We start from the raw sequence: 20,427 nt of genomic DNA, 5'->3' as shown, positions 1-20,427 counted from the left end.
TGATGTTGTTATTATTATTGCTATTAATAATATTTACTGTTATTATAAAATAATTATTATTATAATACAATTAAATATAATAAAAATAAAAATATTGATATTATTATATCGGTCCGGTTTCTTTATCTGCAGTTATGCCTGAAATTTCTCTTCATGTGTGCGTTTAAGGGGAGAGAGCGCTGTTGGACTCCAACTCCCAGAGGTCCCCCTCCGACACGGCCGGTTGTTAGGCATGCTGGGAGTTGGAGTCCAGTCGGGTCGTCTGGCATCCCGACGGTCCCCCTCGCGAGGGCAGACCACGCCCACCCAGGCGCGAAGGTCGTCCAAGGGGGAGGCGCGGTCCAAACGGACTAACCCCACCCCTTTGGTGTAAACTGCCGGCGAAGGGGGCGTGTCTTACGTCCTGACCACGCCCCTTCCAAACTGCCCCGGATCCACGTGGCTCGCTGCTCAGTGCTGCGTTGTCACCTGCACCCGAACGGTAGCTTGGTTTGAGTCTCTGCTTAATAACCGGGGTTTCCCTCTGCCTTGCATGATTTACCCTAGTGAGCGAAGCTCCTCTAAGCACGTGCAGAGTGCTTATCGCTCCTGACACTAAAAATCGCTGCGCTCCTAATCCCAAATGCCTGAGAATAACCCCATTTCAAGTCATTGGAAGTTACTCCTGAGTAAATGCGGCCAGGACTGCGGCCCTCATTGCCAGTCACCTCTTTCTTAGGGAGGGAGGGACGACGGTTGCGTCTTCTGTTTATAATAATATTTGGAAAAACACATAAAGTGGGCACACCTCAAATGCGATGAAAATATATTCTCTTCATAATACTGTTACGTACTATGGTATATATTTCTGTGTGTCTATTCCGTAAACTGACCCTAGGATGGATGATAATAATAATAATACGTAATAATAGTAATAATAATTTGTACTCCGCCCATCTGGCTGGGTTTCCCCAGCCACTCTGGGCGGCTTCCGATAATATTGAAAAGATGGGCATCTCCAATAGATATGATGCAAGCACTGTATACGCAAGCACACACGCAACATTTCTTACTTGTTTTTTTCAAAAGAAAAATGTAAAGTTTGGGAATCCCCATCCCTCACCCCCCACCCTCTAAGCACAGGTTCCTATGGGGAAACCTTGTTCCAAAGTTTCAGGTGCGAATCCAGAAGGTGCCCAACGTACATGACGTTGTGTTGAGTGTCCGACAAATGCCATTTGTCTTATCTATGGGGAGGCAAACTAAGGCCCTGAGGCCAGATCTGGCCCAATCGCCTTCTAAATCTGGCCCATATAGACGGTCTGGGAATCAGCGTGTTTTTCCATGAGTAGAATGTGTCCTTTTACTTAAAATGCATCTCTGGGTTATTTGTGGGGCCTGCCTGTTGTTTTTACATGAGTATAGTGTGTGTGCTTTTGCTTTGCTTTAATGCATCTCTGGGTTATTTGTGGGGCATAGGAATTCGTTCATTCCCCCCCCCCCCCCAATATAGTCCGGCCCGCAAGGTCTGAAGGACAGTAGACCAGCCCCCTCTTGAAAAAGTTTGCTGACCCCAGGTATGCACGCCTGTGCATTTTCCCATTGAGGAGCAACGCGGCTGCCTTTGCTCTTCCGCCCCCACCCCCGGGGCTTTTCTCGGCCCCTTCCCGGGTGAACCAAGGTCGCTCGTCCTTCCCGATGCAGCTTGCTCCCCCCCTTGCGCGCCCTTAAGCTCTGCAGCCGGGAGGAGGCGGGCAGGGAGTTACAGCGCCTCCCCAGCGTGGGCTGGGCTTTGATGCATTGACTAGGCCCCTCCGAACTACAACTCCCAAGAAGCACCTCGCCCTGTGACGCCATCGTTCCGCGACGGGGGAGTTGCGGAGGAAGAGCGAAGCGGGAGGTTTGCAAATGCAAGAGGAGCTGGCAGGGATGGAGGCGAAGCTGGAGAAGGTGAGCCGGTGTGGAAGCGACCCCCCCCCTCTCCCTGGGATCTTCCCGGAGAGGAAAGCGCTTTGCAGATGGGAAGGGCGAATTGAAGAGCGAGAAGGCAGGAGAGTAAAGGGCGAGTGGTCAGGGGAAAGCTGAGCAAACGAGGAAATTTTGGCTAAGCGCCCACCTGAATTACACTGGGGTAGTGCCAGATTTACTTAGAAGGTAAACAAGCTGTAGCTTAGGGCCCCACTCTCTTGAGGGCCCCCAAAAAATGTAAAGGAAAAAAAACCTGGATGTACATTTCCAAACTATAAGATGAAAAACAAATAAAATAAAACCTACCTACAGCAACAGTGTTTGGTGTTGTGTAGGCTCCTATGATGTAAGTCATGGGCCCCGCCTGCTAGCCTGCTCCCTAAAATATCACTGGTTTGCTCATTTCTATATACAGGGTGCCTACATTCTGCTATTTATAATTACAGTGGTACCTCGGGTTAAGTACTTAATTTGTTCCAGAGGTCCATTCTTAACCTGAAGCACCACTTTAGCTAAAGGGGCCTCCTGCTGCTGCCGCGCCGCCGGAGCAAAATTTCTGTTCTCATCCAGAAGCAAAGTTCTTAACCCGAGGTACTATTTCTGGGTTAGTGGAGTCTGTAACCTGAAGCGTATGTAACCCGAAGTACCACTGTATTAGTAGTTTGCATCATACATTTACACCTATTACTATTTCATGGTATAGCAAGTTTCTAGAGACTAGATTATGAGTCTTTGTAAAGTGTGCTTCTAAAGGAACTTTTGTTATTGCCAAATGACAATGTGTTTGCATTATGAGGTTTGTTATAAATAAAAAATCATTTAAAGTTAGAGCTTAATAATTATTTCACTATTAATATACTTCTTAATTGTATTTGAGTTCAATGATTACTTTGATAAAAGGAATATTTTGTAATGTGCAAATGGCTTTAGATACCTATTAGGTCCATAAATTACCATGTAGCATATATTCAACACAAAAAAGTGACAGTTTTGTGGTTGACAAAGGACAGCTGGACATATAAAGGGCCCCATTGCCTTCAGTAGTTTAGGGCCTCATCAAACCTAAATCCGGCCCTGCACGGGGGGAGGGCATTTCAGAGAGTAGGGGCCACCCCAGAAGAGGCCCTGTTTCCAGATGACACTCAGAAGGTCTTGCCTTTATCAGCAAGGCCTCTTCTGGTGATCTTGATGATCTGCACGCCTGTATAAGGGAAGGTGGTCCTTTAACAGCCACCAGCAATGTTAAAGGACCCCTGACAGTTCAGTCCAGTCGCGAATGACTTTGGGGTTGCAGCGTTTATCTCACTTTACTGGCCGAGGGAACTGACGTTTGTCCATAGACAGTTTTTCCGGGTCATGTGGCAGCATGACCAAGCTGCTTCTGGTGATACCAGAAACGCCGTTTACCTTCCTGCCAGAGTGGTACCTATTTATCTACTTACATTGGTGTGCTTTCGAACTGCTAGGCTGGCAGGAGCTGGGACCAAGCAACGGGAGCTCACCCCGTTGTGGGGATTCGAACTGCTGACCTTCTGATCGGCAAGTCCTAGGCTCTGTGGTTTAACCCACAGCGCCACCCGCATTCCATGTTTATCCTTACAGTATGATATTATAATAATTAAATAACTGCAGCATATTTTATAATGATGAAAGGCGCTAAATAACAACAACAGTAATTGGTTTCTTTCTGCTTTTCCCGTTAGGTTGCTTCGTGGCTGAAGAAGACCTTTGGGGATCAGCCCATCCCTCCGTACGAAGCCGATGCGCGGACGGTGGATATTTTGTATGAGCTGGCAGAGTGCAATGAGTCCAGGGATGGGGACGTCCGCCTGTTAATCGAGGACATGAAGCAGAAGGCGGTAGAGTACGAATCTGACGGTGAGACTGAAAGCTTAAATTTGAAGTTGCGGCGGGTAGGTCTCTCTTAAAACACACACTTTAGAAGAGGCATCAGCAAACTTTTTCAGCAGGGGGCCGGTCCACTGTCCCTCAGACCTTGTGGGGGGCCGGACTATATATATATATATATATATATTATTTTAAAAAATGACACAAGCACCACAAGCCCCGGTGGCTGCTTACCTGTGTCTTGCAAGCGGCAGGGGCTGGCAGCAGCGGCGGCAGAGGGACGAAGAGCAGCGTGTGAAAGGGCTCCGGAGAGGGGCTGCTTAAAATGGAGGCAAAACCCAGCCCCCTTCCTCCTCTAGGCAGGGCAGGGAGAAGCCAGGAGGAGGGAGGGAGGAGGCGCCGCCACCGTGAGAGGGAGAGGGAAAGAACGTGTGCGCTGGCAATCCATGCAGTGATTCCCTGACCATCTACGGGCCGGATCCAGAAGGCAATTGGGCCTGTTCCAGCCCGTGGGTCTTAGTTTGCCTACCCATGCTTTAGAATAATAATAATAATAATAATAATAAATAAAAGTAGTAGTAGTAATAGTAGTAATAATAATAATTTATTATTTATACCCCGCCCATCTGGGTGGGTTTCTCCAGCCACTCTGGGCGGCTTCCAACAGAACACTAAAATACAATAACCTAACACTAAAATACAATAACCTCTCTCCTCCTTATTTTAGTTCTTTAAAACTGTACATCAGGGATGGCCAAGCCTTCTCAGTCCCAGCCAGCATCTCCCAAAGATTGAGGACTATAGGAGTCTGGAGTCCCAACAACATCTGCAGGGCACTATATTGGCTATTCCTGTTGCACACAACAACTGTCTTAGGTCTAGTCTCTCCTCCAGTCAAGGCAACAATTTTCGAACTACTCAAGAGTTCCTCTCTGCTGTGGCCTGCTTCATAGAAATGTGTTTTTTAATATAAATATATTTCCCCCCAGGCACCTTCCTACAGGATCTTCTGACCGAGAGTCTGAACCTTTCTTTCAGCAACATGTCTAAGGGCAGCACTAGCTATCTGAACACATTGGTAGACACAGCTTTAGCCCTTGAAACAAAGGACACTTCCCTTGCAAGGTAATGTCTGCCTTTGGTTTTCTCTGTTATCGAATAAGCTTCTTTTGGGTGCTCAGTCTCATGCTCGGTTTGCATGAAGAAGCGCTGCAGTTTCATGAAGTTTTAGTGCCTTTTGCACCTACAGTCTTACTGAGAGAGGGATATGAGAGAGGGTTTTAAAGAGAGAATCACGTCCTGTTTTTGTTTGAATGGTTTGTCTGTTTTTACAATCGGAATTGTTTTAACCTGTGTTTATATCATATAGTTGCAATCAGCAACCTGGGAGCTTACGGTGAAGGGTGGGTAAGAAATTCTAAAAATAAACAGAACAAATAAATGTTCTACCACTCTGGAATGGGTTGTTTATACAAGTAGTTCAAGGCTGCAATTATAAATACACTTACTAGGGTGTAAGCCTCATTCCACCTTCCTGTGAATGAACTTTTCACAGACAGTGTGCTTTCATGAATGGATGGTCCAAAAAAAACCTTAAATCCTTAAAAAAAATATTTTGTTTGTGTCATGTGTTGTTAATGAAAGCTCATTCACCTGTTGGTGTACTGAATTTGTTTAATAAGTAAAATCTATTAATTGTGTATTTATTTGTATATATTTAATTAAATATATTGTGTATATTAAATAATATTGGGTATTAATTTCCGATATGGAAATTAAATTTATTATTATGTGGCCCGACCTGGCCACAGTGATCCATGCGACAATCACTTCCAGGCTTGACTACTGTAATTCGCTCTACGCGGGGCTGCCCTTGAAGCTGACCCAGAAACTCCAGCGTGCAGAATGCTGCAGCGAGGCTCCTCATGGGGTCTCTGCCATGGGAGCATGTTCACCCAGTGCTTTTCCAGCTGCACTGGCTCCCGGTGGAGTACAGGGTCAGATTTAAGGTGCTGGTTTTGACCTTTAAAGCCCTTCATGGCCTAGGACCCTCATACCTACAGGACCGCCTCTCCCGGTATGCCCCACGGAGGACCTTAAGGTCCATAAATAGCAACACCCTAGAGGTCCAGGGCCCTAAGGAAGTTAGATTAGCCTCAACCAGAGCCAGGGCTTTTTCAACTCTGGCTCCGGCCTGGTGGAACGCTCTGCCTCATGAAACCAGGGCCCTGCGGGATCTGATTTCTTTCTGCAGGGCCTGTAAGACAGAGTTGTTCCGCCTGGGCTTGGAGCCAATTTGATTCCCTCCCCCTCTTTCTTTTTTCTTTTTTCTTTTTCCTCCTGTGATGAGGCTGCATTTTGATATCTTAATGTTTCAATATTTTAATGTTGTATTTTAATCTTGTTTGTAGGTTGTATTCATTCAACTTGTTTTTATTATTGCTTGTTAGCCGCCCTGAGCCCGGCCTTGGCTGGGGAGGGCGGGGTATAAATAAATTATTATTATTATTATTATTATTATTATGTGGCCCATGAGTTCTGTGTTGCCATACTTTAGAGGGTCTTATTAGCAGTTTGTGTGAATGAGCCAAAAAGATAAGTGGGGAGAGGGCCACAGCTTTGTGGAAGAGCATCTCCTTTGCATGCATAAGTTCCCAAGTCCAATCCTCACCACTTCCAGGTAGGGCTGGGAATGTACGCAGCCAGGGCTCGTGCAGAGATGCTGCCAGCTGGTGTAGACAACCCTGAGCTAGATGGGTCCATTCGCAGCTTGCCAAGTCCTTCCTTGGTGCACGTAGGTAGCTGGTAGCTGAGCTTCTCCTTACAGCCCTGAAATCCGGATACTGTTCGTTTGGTAGTTGTTGTTTTAAAAAATAATTGTCATTACCAATTGTTTCTAGCTTCATTCCTGCCATCAATGATTTGACTTCAGAGCTGGATGCCGCAGAGTCCAAAAACAAAGAGATGGAGCTGGAACTGAGCACTTTGAGGAAAAAGCTCACCTCGGCGCTGGTGCTGGAAAAACGGCTTCAAGAGTAAGAGCTGGACAGAAGTTTCCTTTATGCTTTAATTTTCTCCAGTGAGCTCAGCAGCTTCGGTAGGGATGCCGACACACTGGCAGCCAGCCAGTTAACAGCGTGGTGTTTTTTTATCTGTTAGCAGTTGAATTTCATCATATGCCTTTTGATCTCCTGGCTTCTCCTCTTCCTCCTCCTCCTCCTTCTATATTTATTTATACCCCACCTTTTGCCAGTGAAGGTGGCTTGCAGATAAAATAAGAATAGCTAAAAACTTAGTGGGGAAACCATTACAAAGCAATTAAGCATTAATAGAATGAAAACAGTACAGTCGTACCTTGGATCTCAAACGCCTTGGCTCCTGAACAAATTGGCTCCCGAATGATCAAAACCCGGAAGTGAGTGTTCCGATTATCAAACGTTCTTTTGGAACCCAAATGTCTGATGGGGCTTCCGCGGCTTCTGATTGGCTGCAGGACCTTCCTGCAGCCAATCAGAAGACGCACTTTGGTTTTCGAAAGTTTTGGAAGTCGAACGGACTTCCAGAACGGATTCTGTTCGACTTCCAAGGTATGACTGTAGATAGATAGATAGATAGATGTAGATCGATATATTCTATTAAAAGCATACAGGTAATAGCCACAAAAGAGCATGCAAAGTGCATTGTGGGCCATTGTGATTTAGGCCTGACTTCCAACAAGAACAGAGCCACAAACATCAGTCACCATCATTACATGCATCCCAGACTTAAACATAGGTAAAGGTTAAAAAAGGTAAAGAGTCTTAAGCATATAACTTAATAAACATATAACATAATACAGTGGTACCTCGGGTTACATACGCTTCAGGTTACAGACTCCGCTAACCCAGAAATATTACCTCGGGTTAAGAACTTTGCTTCAGGATGAGAACAGAAATCGTGCTCTGGCGGCGCAGCGGCAGCAGGAGGCCCCGTTAGCTAAAGTGGTGCTTCAGCTTAAGAGCAGCTTCAGGTTAAGAACAGACCTCCGGAAGGAATTAAGTACTTAACCCAAGGTACCACTGTAGAAGCCCTCCAGATGTCCACACAAAATTGATGTCTGTATGAAAAAAGTTCAAATGTAGCTGGGGCTATTAGGTGCACAGACCTTTGTTTTTAATGGACAGTGGGTATTTATCCTTCCACGGTCTTAAGTCTAAGCTGCTTAGCAACCACAGGGAATCGCTAGGTCCGCTTCTGTTGACTTGCTGTTAACCTCCATACTGCAGGATTAAAAGTTCATGAACATTTACAAATGGCTTTACATTTGGCCACCAAACCTGAGGTCTCCCCACAACTGCCTTCAGGGAAAATATTCCATATTGCAGTCCTTGTTGTGCCTCTGCAAATCCCAGTCTCACGGCAGGCAGGTTTGCCAGGGTATGTTTGGGTCTTTTATTTGAATTTTGTTAAATGCATTGGAAATGTCAGCTGCTATAGCGTGAGCCTTTATTTTCCCCGTTCCATCTCACTTTCCGAAAGAGCAACCTTCCTTATTGCAAGCCTGTACATGCTTTGTGATCCTGAAGACTCAGCTAACCACAATCCGAATACTGTGGGGTATTTGGGGGTTGGGTAGGGTTCACCCCACGGTTGTAGATTCCAGATCCTACTAGCCCTGTTCAATGGAAGTTGTACATGGAGTTTCTTGAGCTGTTCTGCGAGCAGACAAGCAGTTTGGTTTCTGGCCTCCTTGGCATTTAGCAAAGGAGTTCTGCCACTGATAAGAAGTCTTTGCTGTTTTTGTCGTTGTAGTGACCTTAAGAAAACCGAAGAACTACTGGTAGTGGAAAAAGCGAAAGCTGATAACCGGACCCAGAACATGAAGTTCCTGAAGGACAAAGTGGAAGATTTCAAATTCAGAATCAAGGCAGCAGAGGTTAACACAAAGAACCCTTTATTGGTGTTGCTGTAGGGGAGGCTCACTGAAATGGGAAGCTTGCTTTTACTAATGCTTTCTATAGTGCTATCTTTGCAGCTTTGCAGAGTGGAGTAATAAAAGCCCCTGCCCCAAGGAGCTTGCAATCTGAATTTGACAGAGGGGGAGGCAGATGGAGAGGTGTGGGTAACAAAGGAAGAATGGCTGCCTCTGAAGACGGTTCAAACAGTGGCGTAGCGTGGGGGGTGCAGGGGGGGCCGGCCGCACCGGGCGCAACATCTGGGGTTAGGGCAAATCCACAGGTTAGGGGGCGCAAATCCATGGGTTAGGGGGCGCAAATCCACGGGTTAGGGGGCGCAAATTACTTGCCTTGCCCCGGGTGCTGACAACCCACGCTACGCCACTGGGTTCAAAAGCTCTACCTGGTGCAGAATTTGGCGGCCGTTTAGCTCACCGGGTTTAGCAAGACGGTTTGAGCATATAATGCTAATCCTGGTTTGACTGCACGGCCTGTCAATTAGCTTCTGGGCCCCATTCAGAATAATGTTTTTGACCTATAAAGCCTTAGATGGCTCAGGACCACAATACAGTGGTACCCCGCAAGACGAACGCCTCGCAAGACGGAAAACCCGCTAGACGAAAGGGTTTTCCGTTTTGGAGGCGCTTCGCAAGACGAATTTCCCTATGGGCTTGCTTCGCAAGACGACAGCCCATAGGGAAATCTCTGGGACAGCGGGGAAGCGCAGCGCGTCTTCCCCACTGTCCTCGGACCTCCTCCCGCCGCCCGGCTTCCGAACGAAGCTCCGATGCCGGGCGGCGGGGCGGGAACGCCTCCTCCCGCCGCCCGGCTTCGGATGGCTTTCCTGAAGACCTGGGGTGGGAGGAGGGTTTTCCTTCCCACCGCCAACATTCAGAATGCTGTTCTGAATGTTGGCGGTGGGGAGGAAAAACCCTCCTCCCACGCAAGCCCCGGGAACAGAGGGAAAGCTCTGCGCGCCTTCCCCTCTGTTCCCGTACCTGTCCTGAAGGCTTGCGGTGGGGAGAAAAGCCCTTCTCCGCACCGCCAGCCTGGCAAGCGGTTTCCCTAGGAACGCATTAATTGATTTTCAATGCATTCCTATGGGAAACTGTGCTTCGCAAGACGAAAAACTCGCAAGAAGAAAAAACTTGCGGAACGAATTAATTTCGTCTTGCGAGGCACCACTGTACCTCAAAGAATGCTTCTCCCCATATAAACCCTGAGATCATCCTCTGAGCCTTTTCTGTGTGTGCCTCCTGCATTTGAGGTCTGGAGGATGGTAGCATGTGAAGGGGCACGATTTCTGTTCTCATCCTGAAGCAAAGTTCTTAACTCAAAGTACTATTTCTGGGTTAGCGGAGTCTCAAACCTGAAGCGTCTGTAACCCGAGGTACCACAGTACTCTTGAACCAGGCCTCGTAGGGCTGATTAAAATTCTACTGCCTTTTAAATGTGTTGGGGAGGGCGGTTATTGTTTCACTGTTTTCATTTTAACTATTTATTTGTGCTTGTACAGTGTTTGGTGCTACCTTGTACAGTGGTACCTCTGGATGCGAACGGGATCCATTCCGGAGTCCTGTTCGCATCCTGAGTAGAACGTAACGTCTGTGCGGGTCGCGTTTTGCCGCTTTTGCGCATGTGATGTCATTTAGAGCGTCTGCGCATGTGCGAGTGGCGAAACCCAGAAGTAACGCGTTCCGTTACTTCCGGGTCACCGCGGAGCGTAACCTGAAAACGCTCAACCTGAAGCATATTTAACCCCAGGTATGACTGTATTTTTATCTTCTGAACCGCCCTGAGATCTTGTGATGAAGGGCGGTACAATCATACCTTGGTACCCAAACGCCTTGGTACTCTGATGTTTCGGCTCCCAAATGCTGCAAACCCGGAAGTGATTGTTTCGGTTTGCGAACGTTCTTTGGAACCCGAACGGCCGCCGGGGCTTCCATGGCTTCCAATTGGCTGTGGGAGCTTCCTGCAGCCAACCAGAAGCCGCGCCTCGGTTTCCGAACGTTTTGGAAGTCGGACAGACTTCTGGAACGGATTCTATTTTACTTCCGAGGTACCACTGTATATCAATTTAATAAATAATAAAATGATGATAATTTAGCTCAGTGGGGGAGCGCCTGGCTTCCATGCGAAAGGTCTCAAATTCAACCCCTGGCATGTCCAAGTAGGACTGTGAAAGTCTCCTGTCAGTGTAGACTATACTGAATTAGGAGGACCAACAGTTAGGAGGAAGACTCAGTGCAAAGCATATGTTCATGAAGCAGAATGGCATTTTTGCTACAGTGGTGCCCCGCAAGACGAATGCCTCGCAAGACGGAAAACCCGCTAGACGAAAGGGTTTTCCGTTTTGGAGGTGCTTCGCAAAACGAATTTCCTATGGGCTTGCTTCGCAAGACGAAAATGTCTTGCGAGTTCCTGCAGGTTTTTTTCCTCCCCCCCCCTTTCCCAAGCCGCTAAGCCGCTTAACAGCTGATCTGCTAAGCCGCTTAACAGCTGATCGCTAAGCCGCTTATCAGCTGGCCCGCTAAGCCGCTAATAGCGCTAAGCCGCTAATGGGCTTGCTTTGCAAGACAAAAAAACCGCAAGATGAAGAGACTCGCGGAACGGATTCTTTTCGTCTTGCGAGGCACCACTGTATTTTTAATTATATGGGAACTAGCAAAATGACTTTTTCATCTCTGTCTTTTTCCTGAGGGTAATCCTACAACGCGTACCGTCTGTTTTCATTGCTGAACAGAAGTCATTGCTTGCCCCCTTATCCTGGGTTTCTTCGTATCTCTTGGCAGGAACAATTATCTATGTGTGGGATGGATGTTTCACTGACTCACGAGTCTCTGGTGAATCTCTCAGAGGTGGGTGTTTCGCCTTGAATGTTGACGGTGTTTGAAAATGACACACACTGGTTGGCATTCAACCTGGATGATAGGGAGGAAATGCCATTTACCCAGATGGCAGTTGGCTGTGAGCTTGCTAGAGATGGTGAGATCAGCTCCAAATGCCTCTGTGATGCGTGTTTCAGAGAATGCAAAGGGATTCACATTTTACATCAAAGGGCAGGCCCCTAGTGCTAACTGAAATACTGCAAGAGAGAAATAATATTAATAATAATAACTTATTATTTATACCCCGGCCATCTGGGTTCTTGACGCACAAGCTATGAAAGACACAAACAAAAATACGGTGTTTTGTATTGGGGGGTGGGAAGCCATAGGCTGTAATTGTAAATAATAACAATACTGTCGTCAACATCTTCATTCATTCATTCCCCGCACATCTGGCTGGGTTTCCCCAGCCATTCCGGGCGTCTCCTATTCCCATATCATCTAATTTCTTCTGCCTGGCTTCCACCCCTCCTGCAATTTCAATACAGATTAAGACGGGGGATTTTGGCCACTTAGATGTTGCTAGACTACATTTCTCACCATCCCTGATCAGAAACTCTGAACCAAACTCTCCAGTCCATTCTTCCCAAAATATGGAAATTAAGTGTGTAGATAAAAAAGGTAAAGGACCCCTGACAGTTCAGTCCAGTCATGAACGACTCTGGGGTTGCGGCGCTCATCTTGCTTTACTGGCCCAGGGAGCCAACATTTGTCCGCAGACAAAGGGTCATGTGGCCAGCATGGCTAAGCCACTTCTGGCGAACCAGAGCAGCGCACGGAAACGCCGTTTACCTTCCTGCCAGAGCAATACCTATTTATCTACTTGCACTTTGACGTGCTTTTGAACTGCTAGGTTAGCAGGAGCAGGGACCGAGCAATGGGCGCTTACCCCGTCGCGGGGATTTGAACCGCTGACCTTCTGATTGGCAAGCCCTAGGATCAGTAGTTTAGACCTGCGTCCCGTGTGTAGATAGGCATGCATATTTTGCTGATGGCTTTGAAGTGTCGTTTATTGCAGATCGTGAGGCTAAAAAGCACCCACCCAAACCTTGCATTTCTTTCTTTCTTTCTTTCTTTCTTTCTTTCTTTCTTTCTTTCTTTCTTTCTTTCTTTCTTGGGGGAGAAAGACAGAGTCACTGTGTGAATGGTTTGTTTTGTGTTTCTATCCACAGAATCTAGCGGAATTAAAGAAGCAGGCGGTGCCTTTGAAGAAGAAACTGGAGTCGTATCTGGACCTGACCCCTGTAATCTCCCGTACCCCGCTTCTCTTAGAACTGTAGAATCCTAGCATTGTAGCTCAACTTCCAGGAGAGTTCCCCAATATGGTGCCAGTTGACAAGTCTGCTGCGGCCCCAAATGCCAGGAAACCACCAGATTGCCCAAGGGCTAGTTTAAAATATTGGCATGTATCCCTTGGCTCAGTTGGCTTTTGGAAGTTCAGCCTGACATGAGGGTTATGGGTTAGCAGACATGTGAAAGGAGCTTTCTTTGCTGCCAAGGCTATAGAATTGCTATTATTTCTACAGCACTTGAACATACTGTATTTTTCGTTCTATAGGACGCACCGGACCATAGGAGGGGGGAGAACAGGGGAAAAAAAATTCTCCCCCTTTGCTCAGCGCCCCTTCAGCGAAGCGGCAGGAGAAACGGAGCCCCTTCCATTTCTCCTAATGCTTTGCTGAAGGGGCGCTGCGCAGAGGGGGGAAACTGTGCAGCGCCTCTCCAGCGAAGCGAAGCCTGGAGAGCAAGAGGGATCGGTGTGCACCGACCCTTCTCGCTCTCCAGGCTTCAGGCGGCTATCCGCAAGCCTTTGGAGCGCAGCGGGAACTCCTGCTGTGCTCAGAAGGCTTGCGGGTAGCGGCCTGAAGACCCTGGCGTGATGCGGGGGCTCCCACTGTGCTCCGGGGGCTTCAGGCGGCTTCAGCGAAAGCAACGCGAAGCCTCCGGAGCACGGGGGGGGGGAGCTCTCCCTCTGCGCTTCAGAGGCTTTGCATTGCTATCGCTGAAGCCAAGCAGCCTGCATTCGCTCCATAAGACGCACACACATTTCCCCTTAATTTTTGAAGGGGAAAAAGTGTGTCTTATAGAGCGAAAAATATGGTGTATGCACGCTATTATTCTTGTTTTTAAATAAATAAATGTCCGCAAATGTTGCTCCAGTTAACAGTTGCGGCCCTTCTGGTGGTCAGTTGCAGACATAAGTGGCAAGAAGGAAGGTGGGTAGGGTTGTTTCAGGGGTCAAGAAACCTTCAGATTGCTGCTGGACACTGAAGTATCTTTGTTCAAAACTCACTCTTCTTCATTGCCTATCCGTCTCCATTTCATGGAATGATTTCTGATGGCACTGGAGTGTGTGCTGAACAAATGCACTTTAAAAACTCTCTTTTTAAAGTTTTTTGGGGGGCAGCAATACCTCCATAGACTTTTTGCTTGATTTCAAAAATTCAGACGGGAGCGTGGAAAACCCCTATGTCTGCCTAAATAGCTTTCTACTGCTCTTTTCAGAGTCCTTCTCTCGCACGAGTGAAGATTGAAGAAGCAAAGAGGGAGCTGGTAGGTGCTTTTGTTGGTATTAATATGTTCTCTTAGTTGCACCGGTGGACAGGCTGATCTTCTGGGCTATTTTGGTGCATTTTTCTTGTCCGGGGATATTTTGGAGGGGTGGAGAAACTGGGTAGGGTGGGCCAGACCTCTTCTGTCCTAAAGGCAGCACAAGAAATTGCCACCTCCCTACATAAGCTCAAGGCTAGGGGTCAGCAAACGTTTTCAGCAGGGGGCCGGTCCACTGTCCCTCAGACCTTGTGGGGGCCAGACTATATTTTGAGGGGAAAAGTGAATGAATTCCTATGCCCCACAAATAACCCAGAGATGCATTTTAAATAAAAGCATTCATTTTACCCATGGAAAAACACCAGGCAGGCCCCACAAATAACCCAGAGGTGCATTTTCAATAAAAGGACACATTCTACTCATGGAAAAACCTGCTGATTCCCAGACTATCCACAGGCCGGATTTAGAAGGCGATTGGGCCGGATCCGGCCCCCGGGCCTTAGTTTGCCTACCCATGCTCAAGCCATTGCCCATCTCTGCCTTCCTCTAAAGTGCTTTGTCCTTATCTCTGCACATCAAGCAATGCAGAGAGAGGTTCAAGTGCAAATCTAAGCCTGTCAACCATTCCTCCTTTTCACATTTATTTATTACTTGTTAAATTTATAACCCACCTTTTTCTCCAAGAAGCTGAAGGTGGCGTACATGGTTTTCCCCCTCCTCATTTAATCCCCACAAAAACCCTCTTAGGTGTTGTGTACTAGATCATCCCTGACCAGTGGCCATGCTGCGTTCAACGACATCTAAAATCTTTTCATTCTGACCTATTCTGTTTCCTTCACTACGTTGGCTTGACCGTCCTGTCTCTGTTAAGGGTTTTGAATGTCCAATCATTTTTTATCGTATTGTTGGTTGGTGTTTGCTTTGTGTATCATGTTTGCCGCTTTGCGAGAACATGCTTTTAAAAAGCGGGATATAAATCTATGGGATTAAGGATACCTGTCATCCCAATTTCCTTTTTTGGTCGGTTTCAGCTTGTGGGAAGCATCTGTATGGTACGTTGCCATACCATACCATGTTTCTGTATTGGGGAGGGTGTCTTAACTCCCATCCAAATATTGGTGCTGACTTTTCTCTCCCTTTTCTAGGAAGCTCTTGAGGCCGAGGTTTCAGCAAAGGTGGATATGACAGCACTTTCGGTCCCTTTATCTACCAAACGTCACTTTTCCCAATGACCTTGGTGCAGAAACAAAAGGGCAGTTCTATATTGTAAATTCTGTGGCTCTTGGTATATCTTTCTTATGTTCATGTGGCCTTTGTCATCTTTCCTTCACTTCCCTTTCTCCACCTTTTTTTATTTTTAAAAATGTACAGCTTTGTGTTTTGCATACATTTCTCTCTATTTCCTCCATGAGAACGAACAATAAAACAGCATTTCTGAACCATCCTTTACAATCAGTATGTGTAACAATCTGATTTGACCGCTGCCCCTCCAGGCGGTACTCATATTGTATACAGGAGCAGAAACCATTCAAGGTTTGATTAACTTTAGGAAGCTGACCGGGAAAATCCGAAACCAGTGTGATCAAGCTTTCCAAAAAGACTGGGGTACTGTAAATTTATACAATACTTGAAAGACAATTGTAAACATTTAACAACACTATCAGGATAGACTTAAGAAGACTTGTAATGTTGATGATTCTACCTTTTTACATTTTATTTAAATAATATGACAATGGTAATGGGCAAAGTAATTAGGAAAAAGTGCAAATGTGATGATACAGTAAAGAATTAAGGTAACCATGAATCGGGGGGGGGGGGGTCGATCAGCTCAAATGAGCAAAAAGCAATGTGAGTAATGAGGATGTATCTATATATGAGTAATGAGGATGTATCTATATATTCAAGGGACGCGGGTGGCGCTGTGGGTAAAAGCCTCAGCGCCTAGGGCTTGCCGATCGAAAGGTCGGTGGTTCCAATCCCCGCGGCAGGGTGCGCTCCTGTTGTTCGGTCCCAGCGCCTGCCAACCTAGCAGTTCGAAAGCATCCTCCGGTGCAAGTAGATAAATAGGGACCGCTTACTAGCAGGAAGGTAAACGGCGTTTCCATGTGCGGCTCTGGCTCGCCAGAGCAGCGATGTCACGGTGGCCACGTGACCCGGAAGTGTCTCCGGACAGCGCTGGCCCCCGGCCTCTTGAGTGAGATGGGCGCACAACCCTAGAGTCTGTCAAGACTGGCCCGTACAGGCAGGGGTACCTTTACCTTTACCTTTTATCTATATATTCACTAGTGTCTAGGTTTGTCATTTGCAGTGATCATGGTCTTCTGCATATCTGAGGTTGTTGATATTTCTTCCGGCAATCTTAATTCCGGCTTGGGATTCATCCAGCCCAGCCTTTCGCATGATGAATTCTGCATATAAGTTAAAAAAGCAGGAATATCATCATTTCCACTGGCAGTGCTTTCTAAGGCCCATTTGACTTCACTCTCCAGGATGTCTGGCTCAAGGTCAGAAACCACACTACCTGGGGTGTACGAGACATCCATATCTTTCTGGTATAATTCCTCTGTGTATTCTTGCCACCTCTTCTTGATGTCTTCTGCCTCTGTTAGGTCTATATATTATAAAATGGAAACTTAATAAAATATTTTAAAAAATTAAAACTTTAGAACTTTAACTAAAAATGGCACCTAGAAACAACCAGTTCCATTTCTCTCTTGCCCACTCCCGCCTACATCTTTGGGGAGCTGATGGGGATCAAGCTGACCAGAGCTGAAGTCTGCCTGGGGTCTTCTGTGCCAGGTGGGCTACGAGTGATTACTTTAAATTTACCATTTTGTCCCAAAGATATGCAGATGACACAACATTGATGGCAGAAAGTGAGGAGGAATTAAAGAACCTTTTAATGAGAGTGAAAGAGGAGAGTACAAAATATGGTCTGAAGCTCAACATCAAATAAACGATTATCATGGCCACTGGGCCCATCACCTCCTGGCAAATAGAAGGGGAAGAAATGGAGGCAGTGAGAGATTTTACTTTCTTGGGTTTCAGGGTCACTGCAGATGGTGACAGCAGCCACGAAATTAAAAGACGCCTGCTTCTTGGGAGAAGGGCAATGACAGGCCTAGACAGCATCTTGAGAAGTAGAGACATCACCTTGCCAACAAAGGTCCGTATAGTTAAAGCCATGGTTTTCCCAGTAGTGATGTATGGAAGTGAGAGCTGGACCATCAAGAAGGCTGATCGCCGAAGAATTGATGCTTTTGAATTATGGTGCTGGAGGAGACTCTTGAGAGTCCCATGGACTGCAAGAAGATCAAACTTGTCCATTCTTAAGGAAATCAGCCCTGAGTGCTCACTGGAAGGACAGATCGTGAAGCTGAGGCCCCAATACTTTGGCCACCTCATGAGAAGAGAAGACTCCCTGGAAAAGACCCTGATGTTGGGAAAGATGGAGGGCACAAGGAGAAGGGGGCGGCAGAGGACGAGATGGTTGGACAGTGTTCTCGAAGCTACCAGCATGAGTTTGACCAAACTGCGGGAGGCAGTGGAAGACAGGAGTGCCTGGCGTGCTCTGGTCCATGGGGTCACGAAGAGTCGGACACGACTAAACGACTAAACAGCAACAACAAAATCTGATAATTGAGTTGCTCCAAAGTATTGCGGGAAATTTAAATGGCAGCACCCCATTTTTGGCACATGAGAGCTGTCAGAAGCTGCTAGTTTTGTGTACAGCTCCCTCGTGTGGTGAGCCACGGAGCTGCAGGTAGCAGCCTCAGCCAATCGCCTTCAAATCCTGAGCTGAGACAGCCCACCTAGGCAGGCCATAGGCTCCTTCCGGCCAGGAGGGAGTATAAAAGGCGTCATTCTCCAGCTGAGTGTTTCTTGAGCAGCGTTCTGAGGTGCTCCTGTATCCTTTAGTGCGCAATAGCTGTGGGAAAAGTCAAATTTAATGCTAGGGATCGCCAGGAGAGGAACTGAAAACCAAACTGGCAGCTGTCCTAATGCCACCATAATAGGAATTTATGGTGGGCTACTGCATGCAGTTCTGGTGGCCTTGCCCTCAAAAGGGATATTTTAGAGTTGGGAAAGGTTCAGAACAGGGCAACCGAAATTGGATGGAGTGGCTCCCCTGTGAGGAATGGTCACAGCATTTAGGACTTTCTTAGTTTAGAGGATAGGCAAGAAAGAGGCAACATGATAGAAGTTCTATAAAACTCCACCTGGCATGGATGGAGAGAAGTTATTTCTCCCTGTCTCATGACACTGGACCTGCGAGCATCCTAGGAAAGTTTGGGGCAGACAAAAAGTACGCAGCGCATGGTGAAATTATGGAACAGGAGAGCAGTGATGGATCACGGGGATGGCTTTAAAAGAGGATTAGACCCATTTATGGAGGAGAGAGAGGCTGTTGATGGCAACTAGCCATCAGGGAGACTGCTGCATGGTTGGAGGCAGCAGTTTCTGGAAAACGCCGGAGGGGAGAGCGAATCCTGTGTTCGAATCCTGCTTGCGTGTTTCCCTTCTGGGGTATCTGGTCTGGCCACCATGAGGACAGGGGGCTCGGCTACATGGCCTGATCCAAGGTGGATCCAAAGTGATGGCAAAATTCAGAAGTGAGGCACTCCCACAGCTCCTGAAGGGACAGAATATCCAAATCCTGTCCAGGCTCCAATAATCAATCAGGCCTCAAAACTGTCCAAAAACTCCTTTTGTCTTCTAAAAATCCAAAACAGCTTTTCTCTGCTCTTCTCTCCTTTTCTCACAAGATGCTGTGGAAAAAGGAAAAATGTTACTTTTAAAGGCTAATGAATAGGCTCTGTTCATAGCAGGCCTGAGAAATGAATCTTATCTCATTCCAGTTGCAACTTCTTGGGCATGCTTGGACATGCTGAACCACTCTCACTCCCCTTTTCCTGGGAAGGGTGCCAAGAGTCCCAAGACAGCTTTCTGTTCATGCTCAGAGGAACTCATGGGCAGGACTCCTGAAGGAGGAGAAAGGAGGAGGGAACTGGAAAGGGGTATACAGTGGTACCTCGCAAGACGAATGCCTCGCAAGACAAAAAACTCGCTAGACGAAAGGGTTTTTTGTTTTTTGAGCTGCTTCGCAAGACGATTTCCCCTATGGGCTTGCTTCGCAAGACGCAAACGTCTTGCAAGTTTGTTTCCTTTTTCTTAACACCGTTAATACAGTTGCGACTTGACTTCGAGGAGCAACTCATAGAACGCGGTGTGGTAGCCTTTTTTGAGGTTTTTAAAGCTTTTTGAGGTTTTTGAAGCTTTTCCAAAACTTTCCCGACACCGTGCTTCGCAAGACGAAAAAAATCGCAAGACGACAAAACTCGCGGAACGAATCAATTTCGTCTTGCGAGGCACCACTGTATATGCTTGTGCACATGACTGTGAACTTTGTGCATGCTTTTTGTGACTTATCACACTTGCTCCTTCTACCAGTTCATGGATAGTAGAAATAAAAGCCTTTTCTCCGAAACTATTCCTTGAGTGTCTGTTGACTCCCAGTTCCCTTTCCCGGGCGCAATATTTTTCCCACCCGAGGGCAAAGCCTCATAAGGCTACACTCCCACACATTTATAATTTTATTCGTATTATTTTTTCAAATTAAATTTCTAGACCTCCTTTCATCCAAGGATCACAGGGTGTTTTGCAATATAAAAACACGAAAATGCTTAGCAAAGTAAACAAAAGCAGTACTTTCAAGCTGAAAAGGCAATAGACATGCACACACACATATGTAGTACTATCTTAGGTTAATTGATTGTAAGATGCTCCAGAAGCCTTCCTGGTACCTGATGCTCTAAACTAGGCTTCCTCAACCTCAGCCCTCCAGATGCTTTGAGACTACAATTCCCATCATCCCTGACCACTGGTCCTGCTAGCTAAGGATCATGGGAGTTGTAGGCCAAAAACATCTGGAGGGCCAAGGTTGAGGAAGCCTGCTCTAAATAGTAGTAATTACCTTATGTATTTTTTTGTTTTCATTTTGGCATTTTTTAATGTTGTCAACCCCGTGACCTTTGGAGGAAGGGCAGTGTATAAATATAATAAAAGAAGAATGTGTATATGAATATAAACATATGTATAGACACACGTGCACATGCATTTCTGGGTCTTCATATATGCCTGTGAGATTTGTTTGGTTTGCCTGTTTTGTTTCTTTGCAGGTCATTTTGTGTTGCCGCGGCAAGGAGAAAAGTGGCTGCTAAATTTAATAACATATATAACATTACGTGCAAATTTAT

The 20,427-nt window shown here is 46.6% G+C and overlaps 1 protein-coding gene across 2 annotated transcripts; it reads left to right on the top strand.

Moving 5' to 3' along the window:
• The first annotated feature begins 1,804 nt into the window (after window positions 1–1,804).
• Window positions 1,805–15,609, top strand: HAUS1 (HAUS augmin like complex subunit 1). 2 transcript variants are annotated; one of them, XM_028749057.2, is made up of 9 exons: window positions 1,805–1,929; window positions 3,651–3,825; window positions 4,785–4,920; window positions 6,696–6,830; window positions 8,587–8,710; window positions 11,525–11,590; window positions 12,793–12,864; window positions 14,126–14,173; window positions 15,316–15,609. In XM_028749057.2, exons 1-9 carry the CDS (start codon window positions 1,888–1,890, stop codon window positions 15,400–15,402), a joined length of 885 nt encoding a protein of 294 aa, XP_028604890.1. In that variant the 5' UTR covers window positions 1,805–1,887; the 3' UTR covers window positions 15,403–15,609. The 2 variants fall into 2 exon arrangements, with proteins under 2 accessions (XP_028604890.1, XP_028604891.2); XM_028749058.2 differs by having other exon boundaries at window positions 11,476–11,590; window positions 15,316–15,407.
• The last annotated feature ends 4,818 nt before the right edge of the window (window positions 15,610–20,427 follow it).

This window comes from Podarcis muralis, chromosome 11 (assembly GCF_964188315.1).
Source record: "Podarcis muralis chromosome 11, rPodMur119.hap1.1, whole genome shotgun sequence".
NCBI lineage: Eukaryota > Metazoa > Chordata > Lepidosauria > Squamata > Lacertidae > Podarcis > Podarcis muralis.
This window is presented reverse-complemented; position numbering and strand designations above follow the sequence as displayed.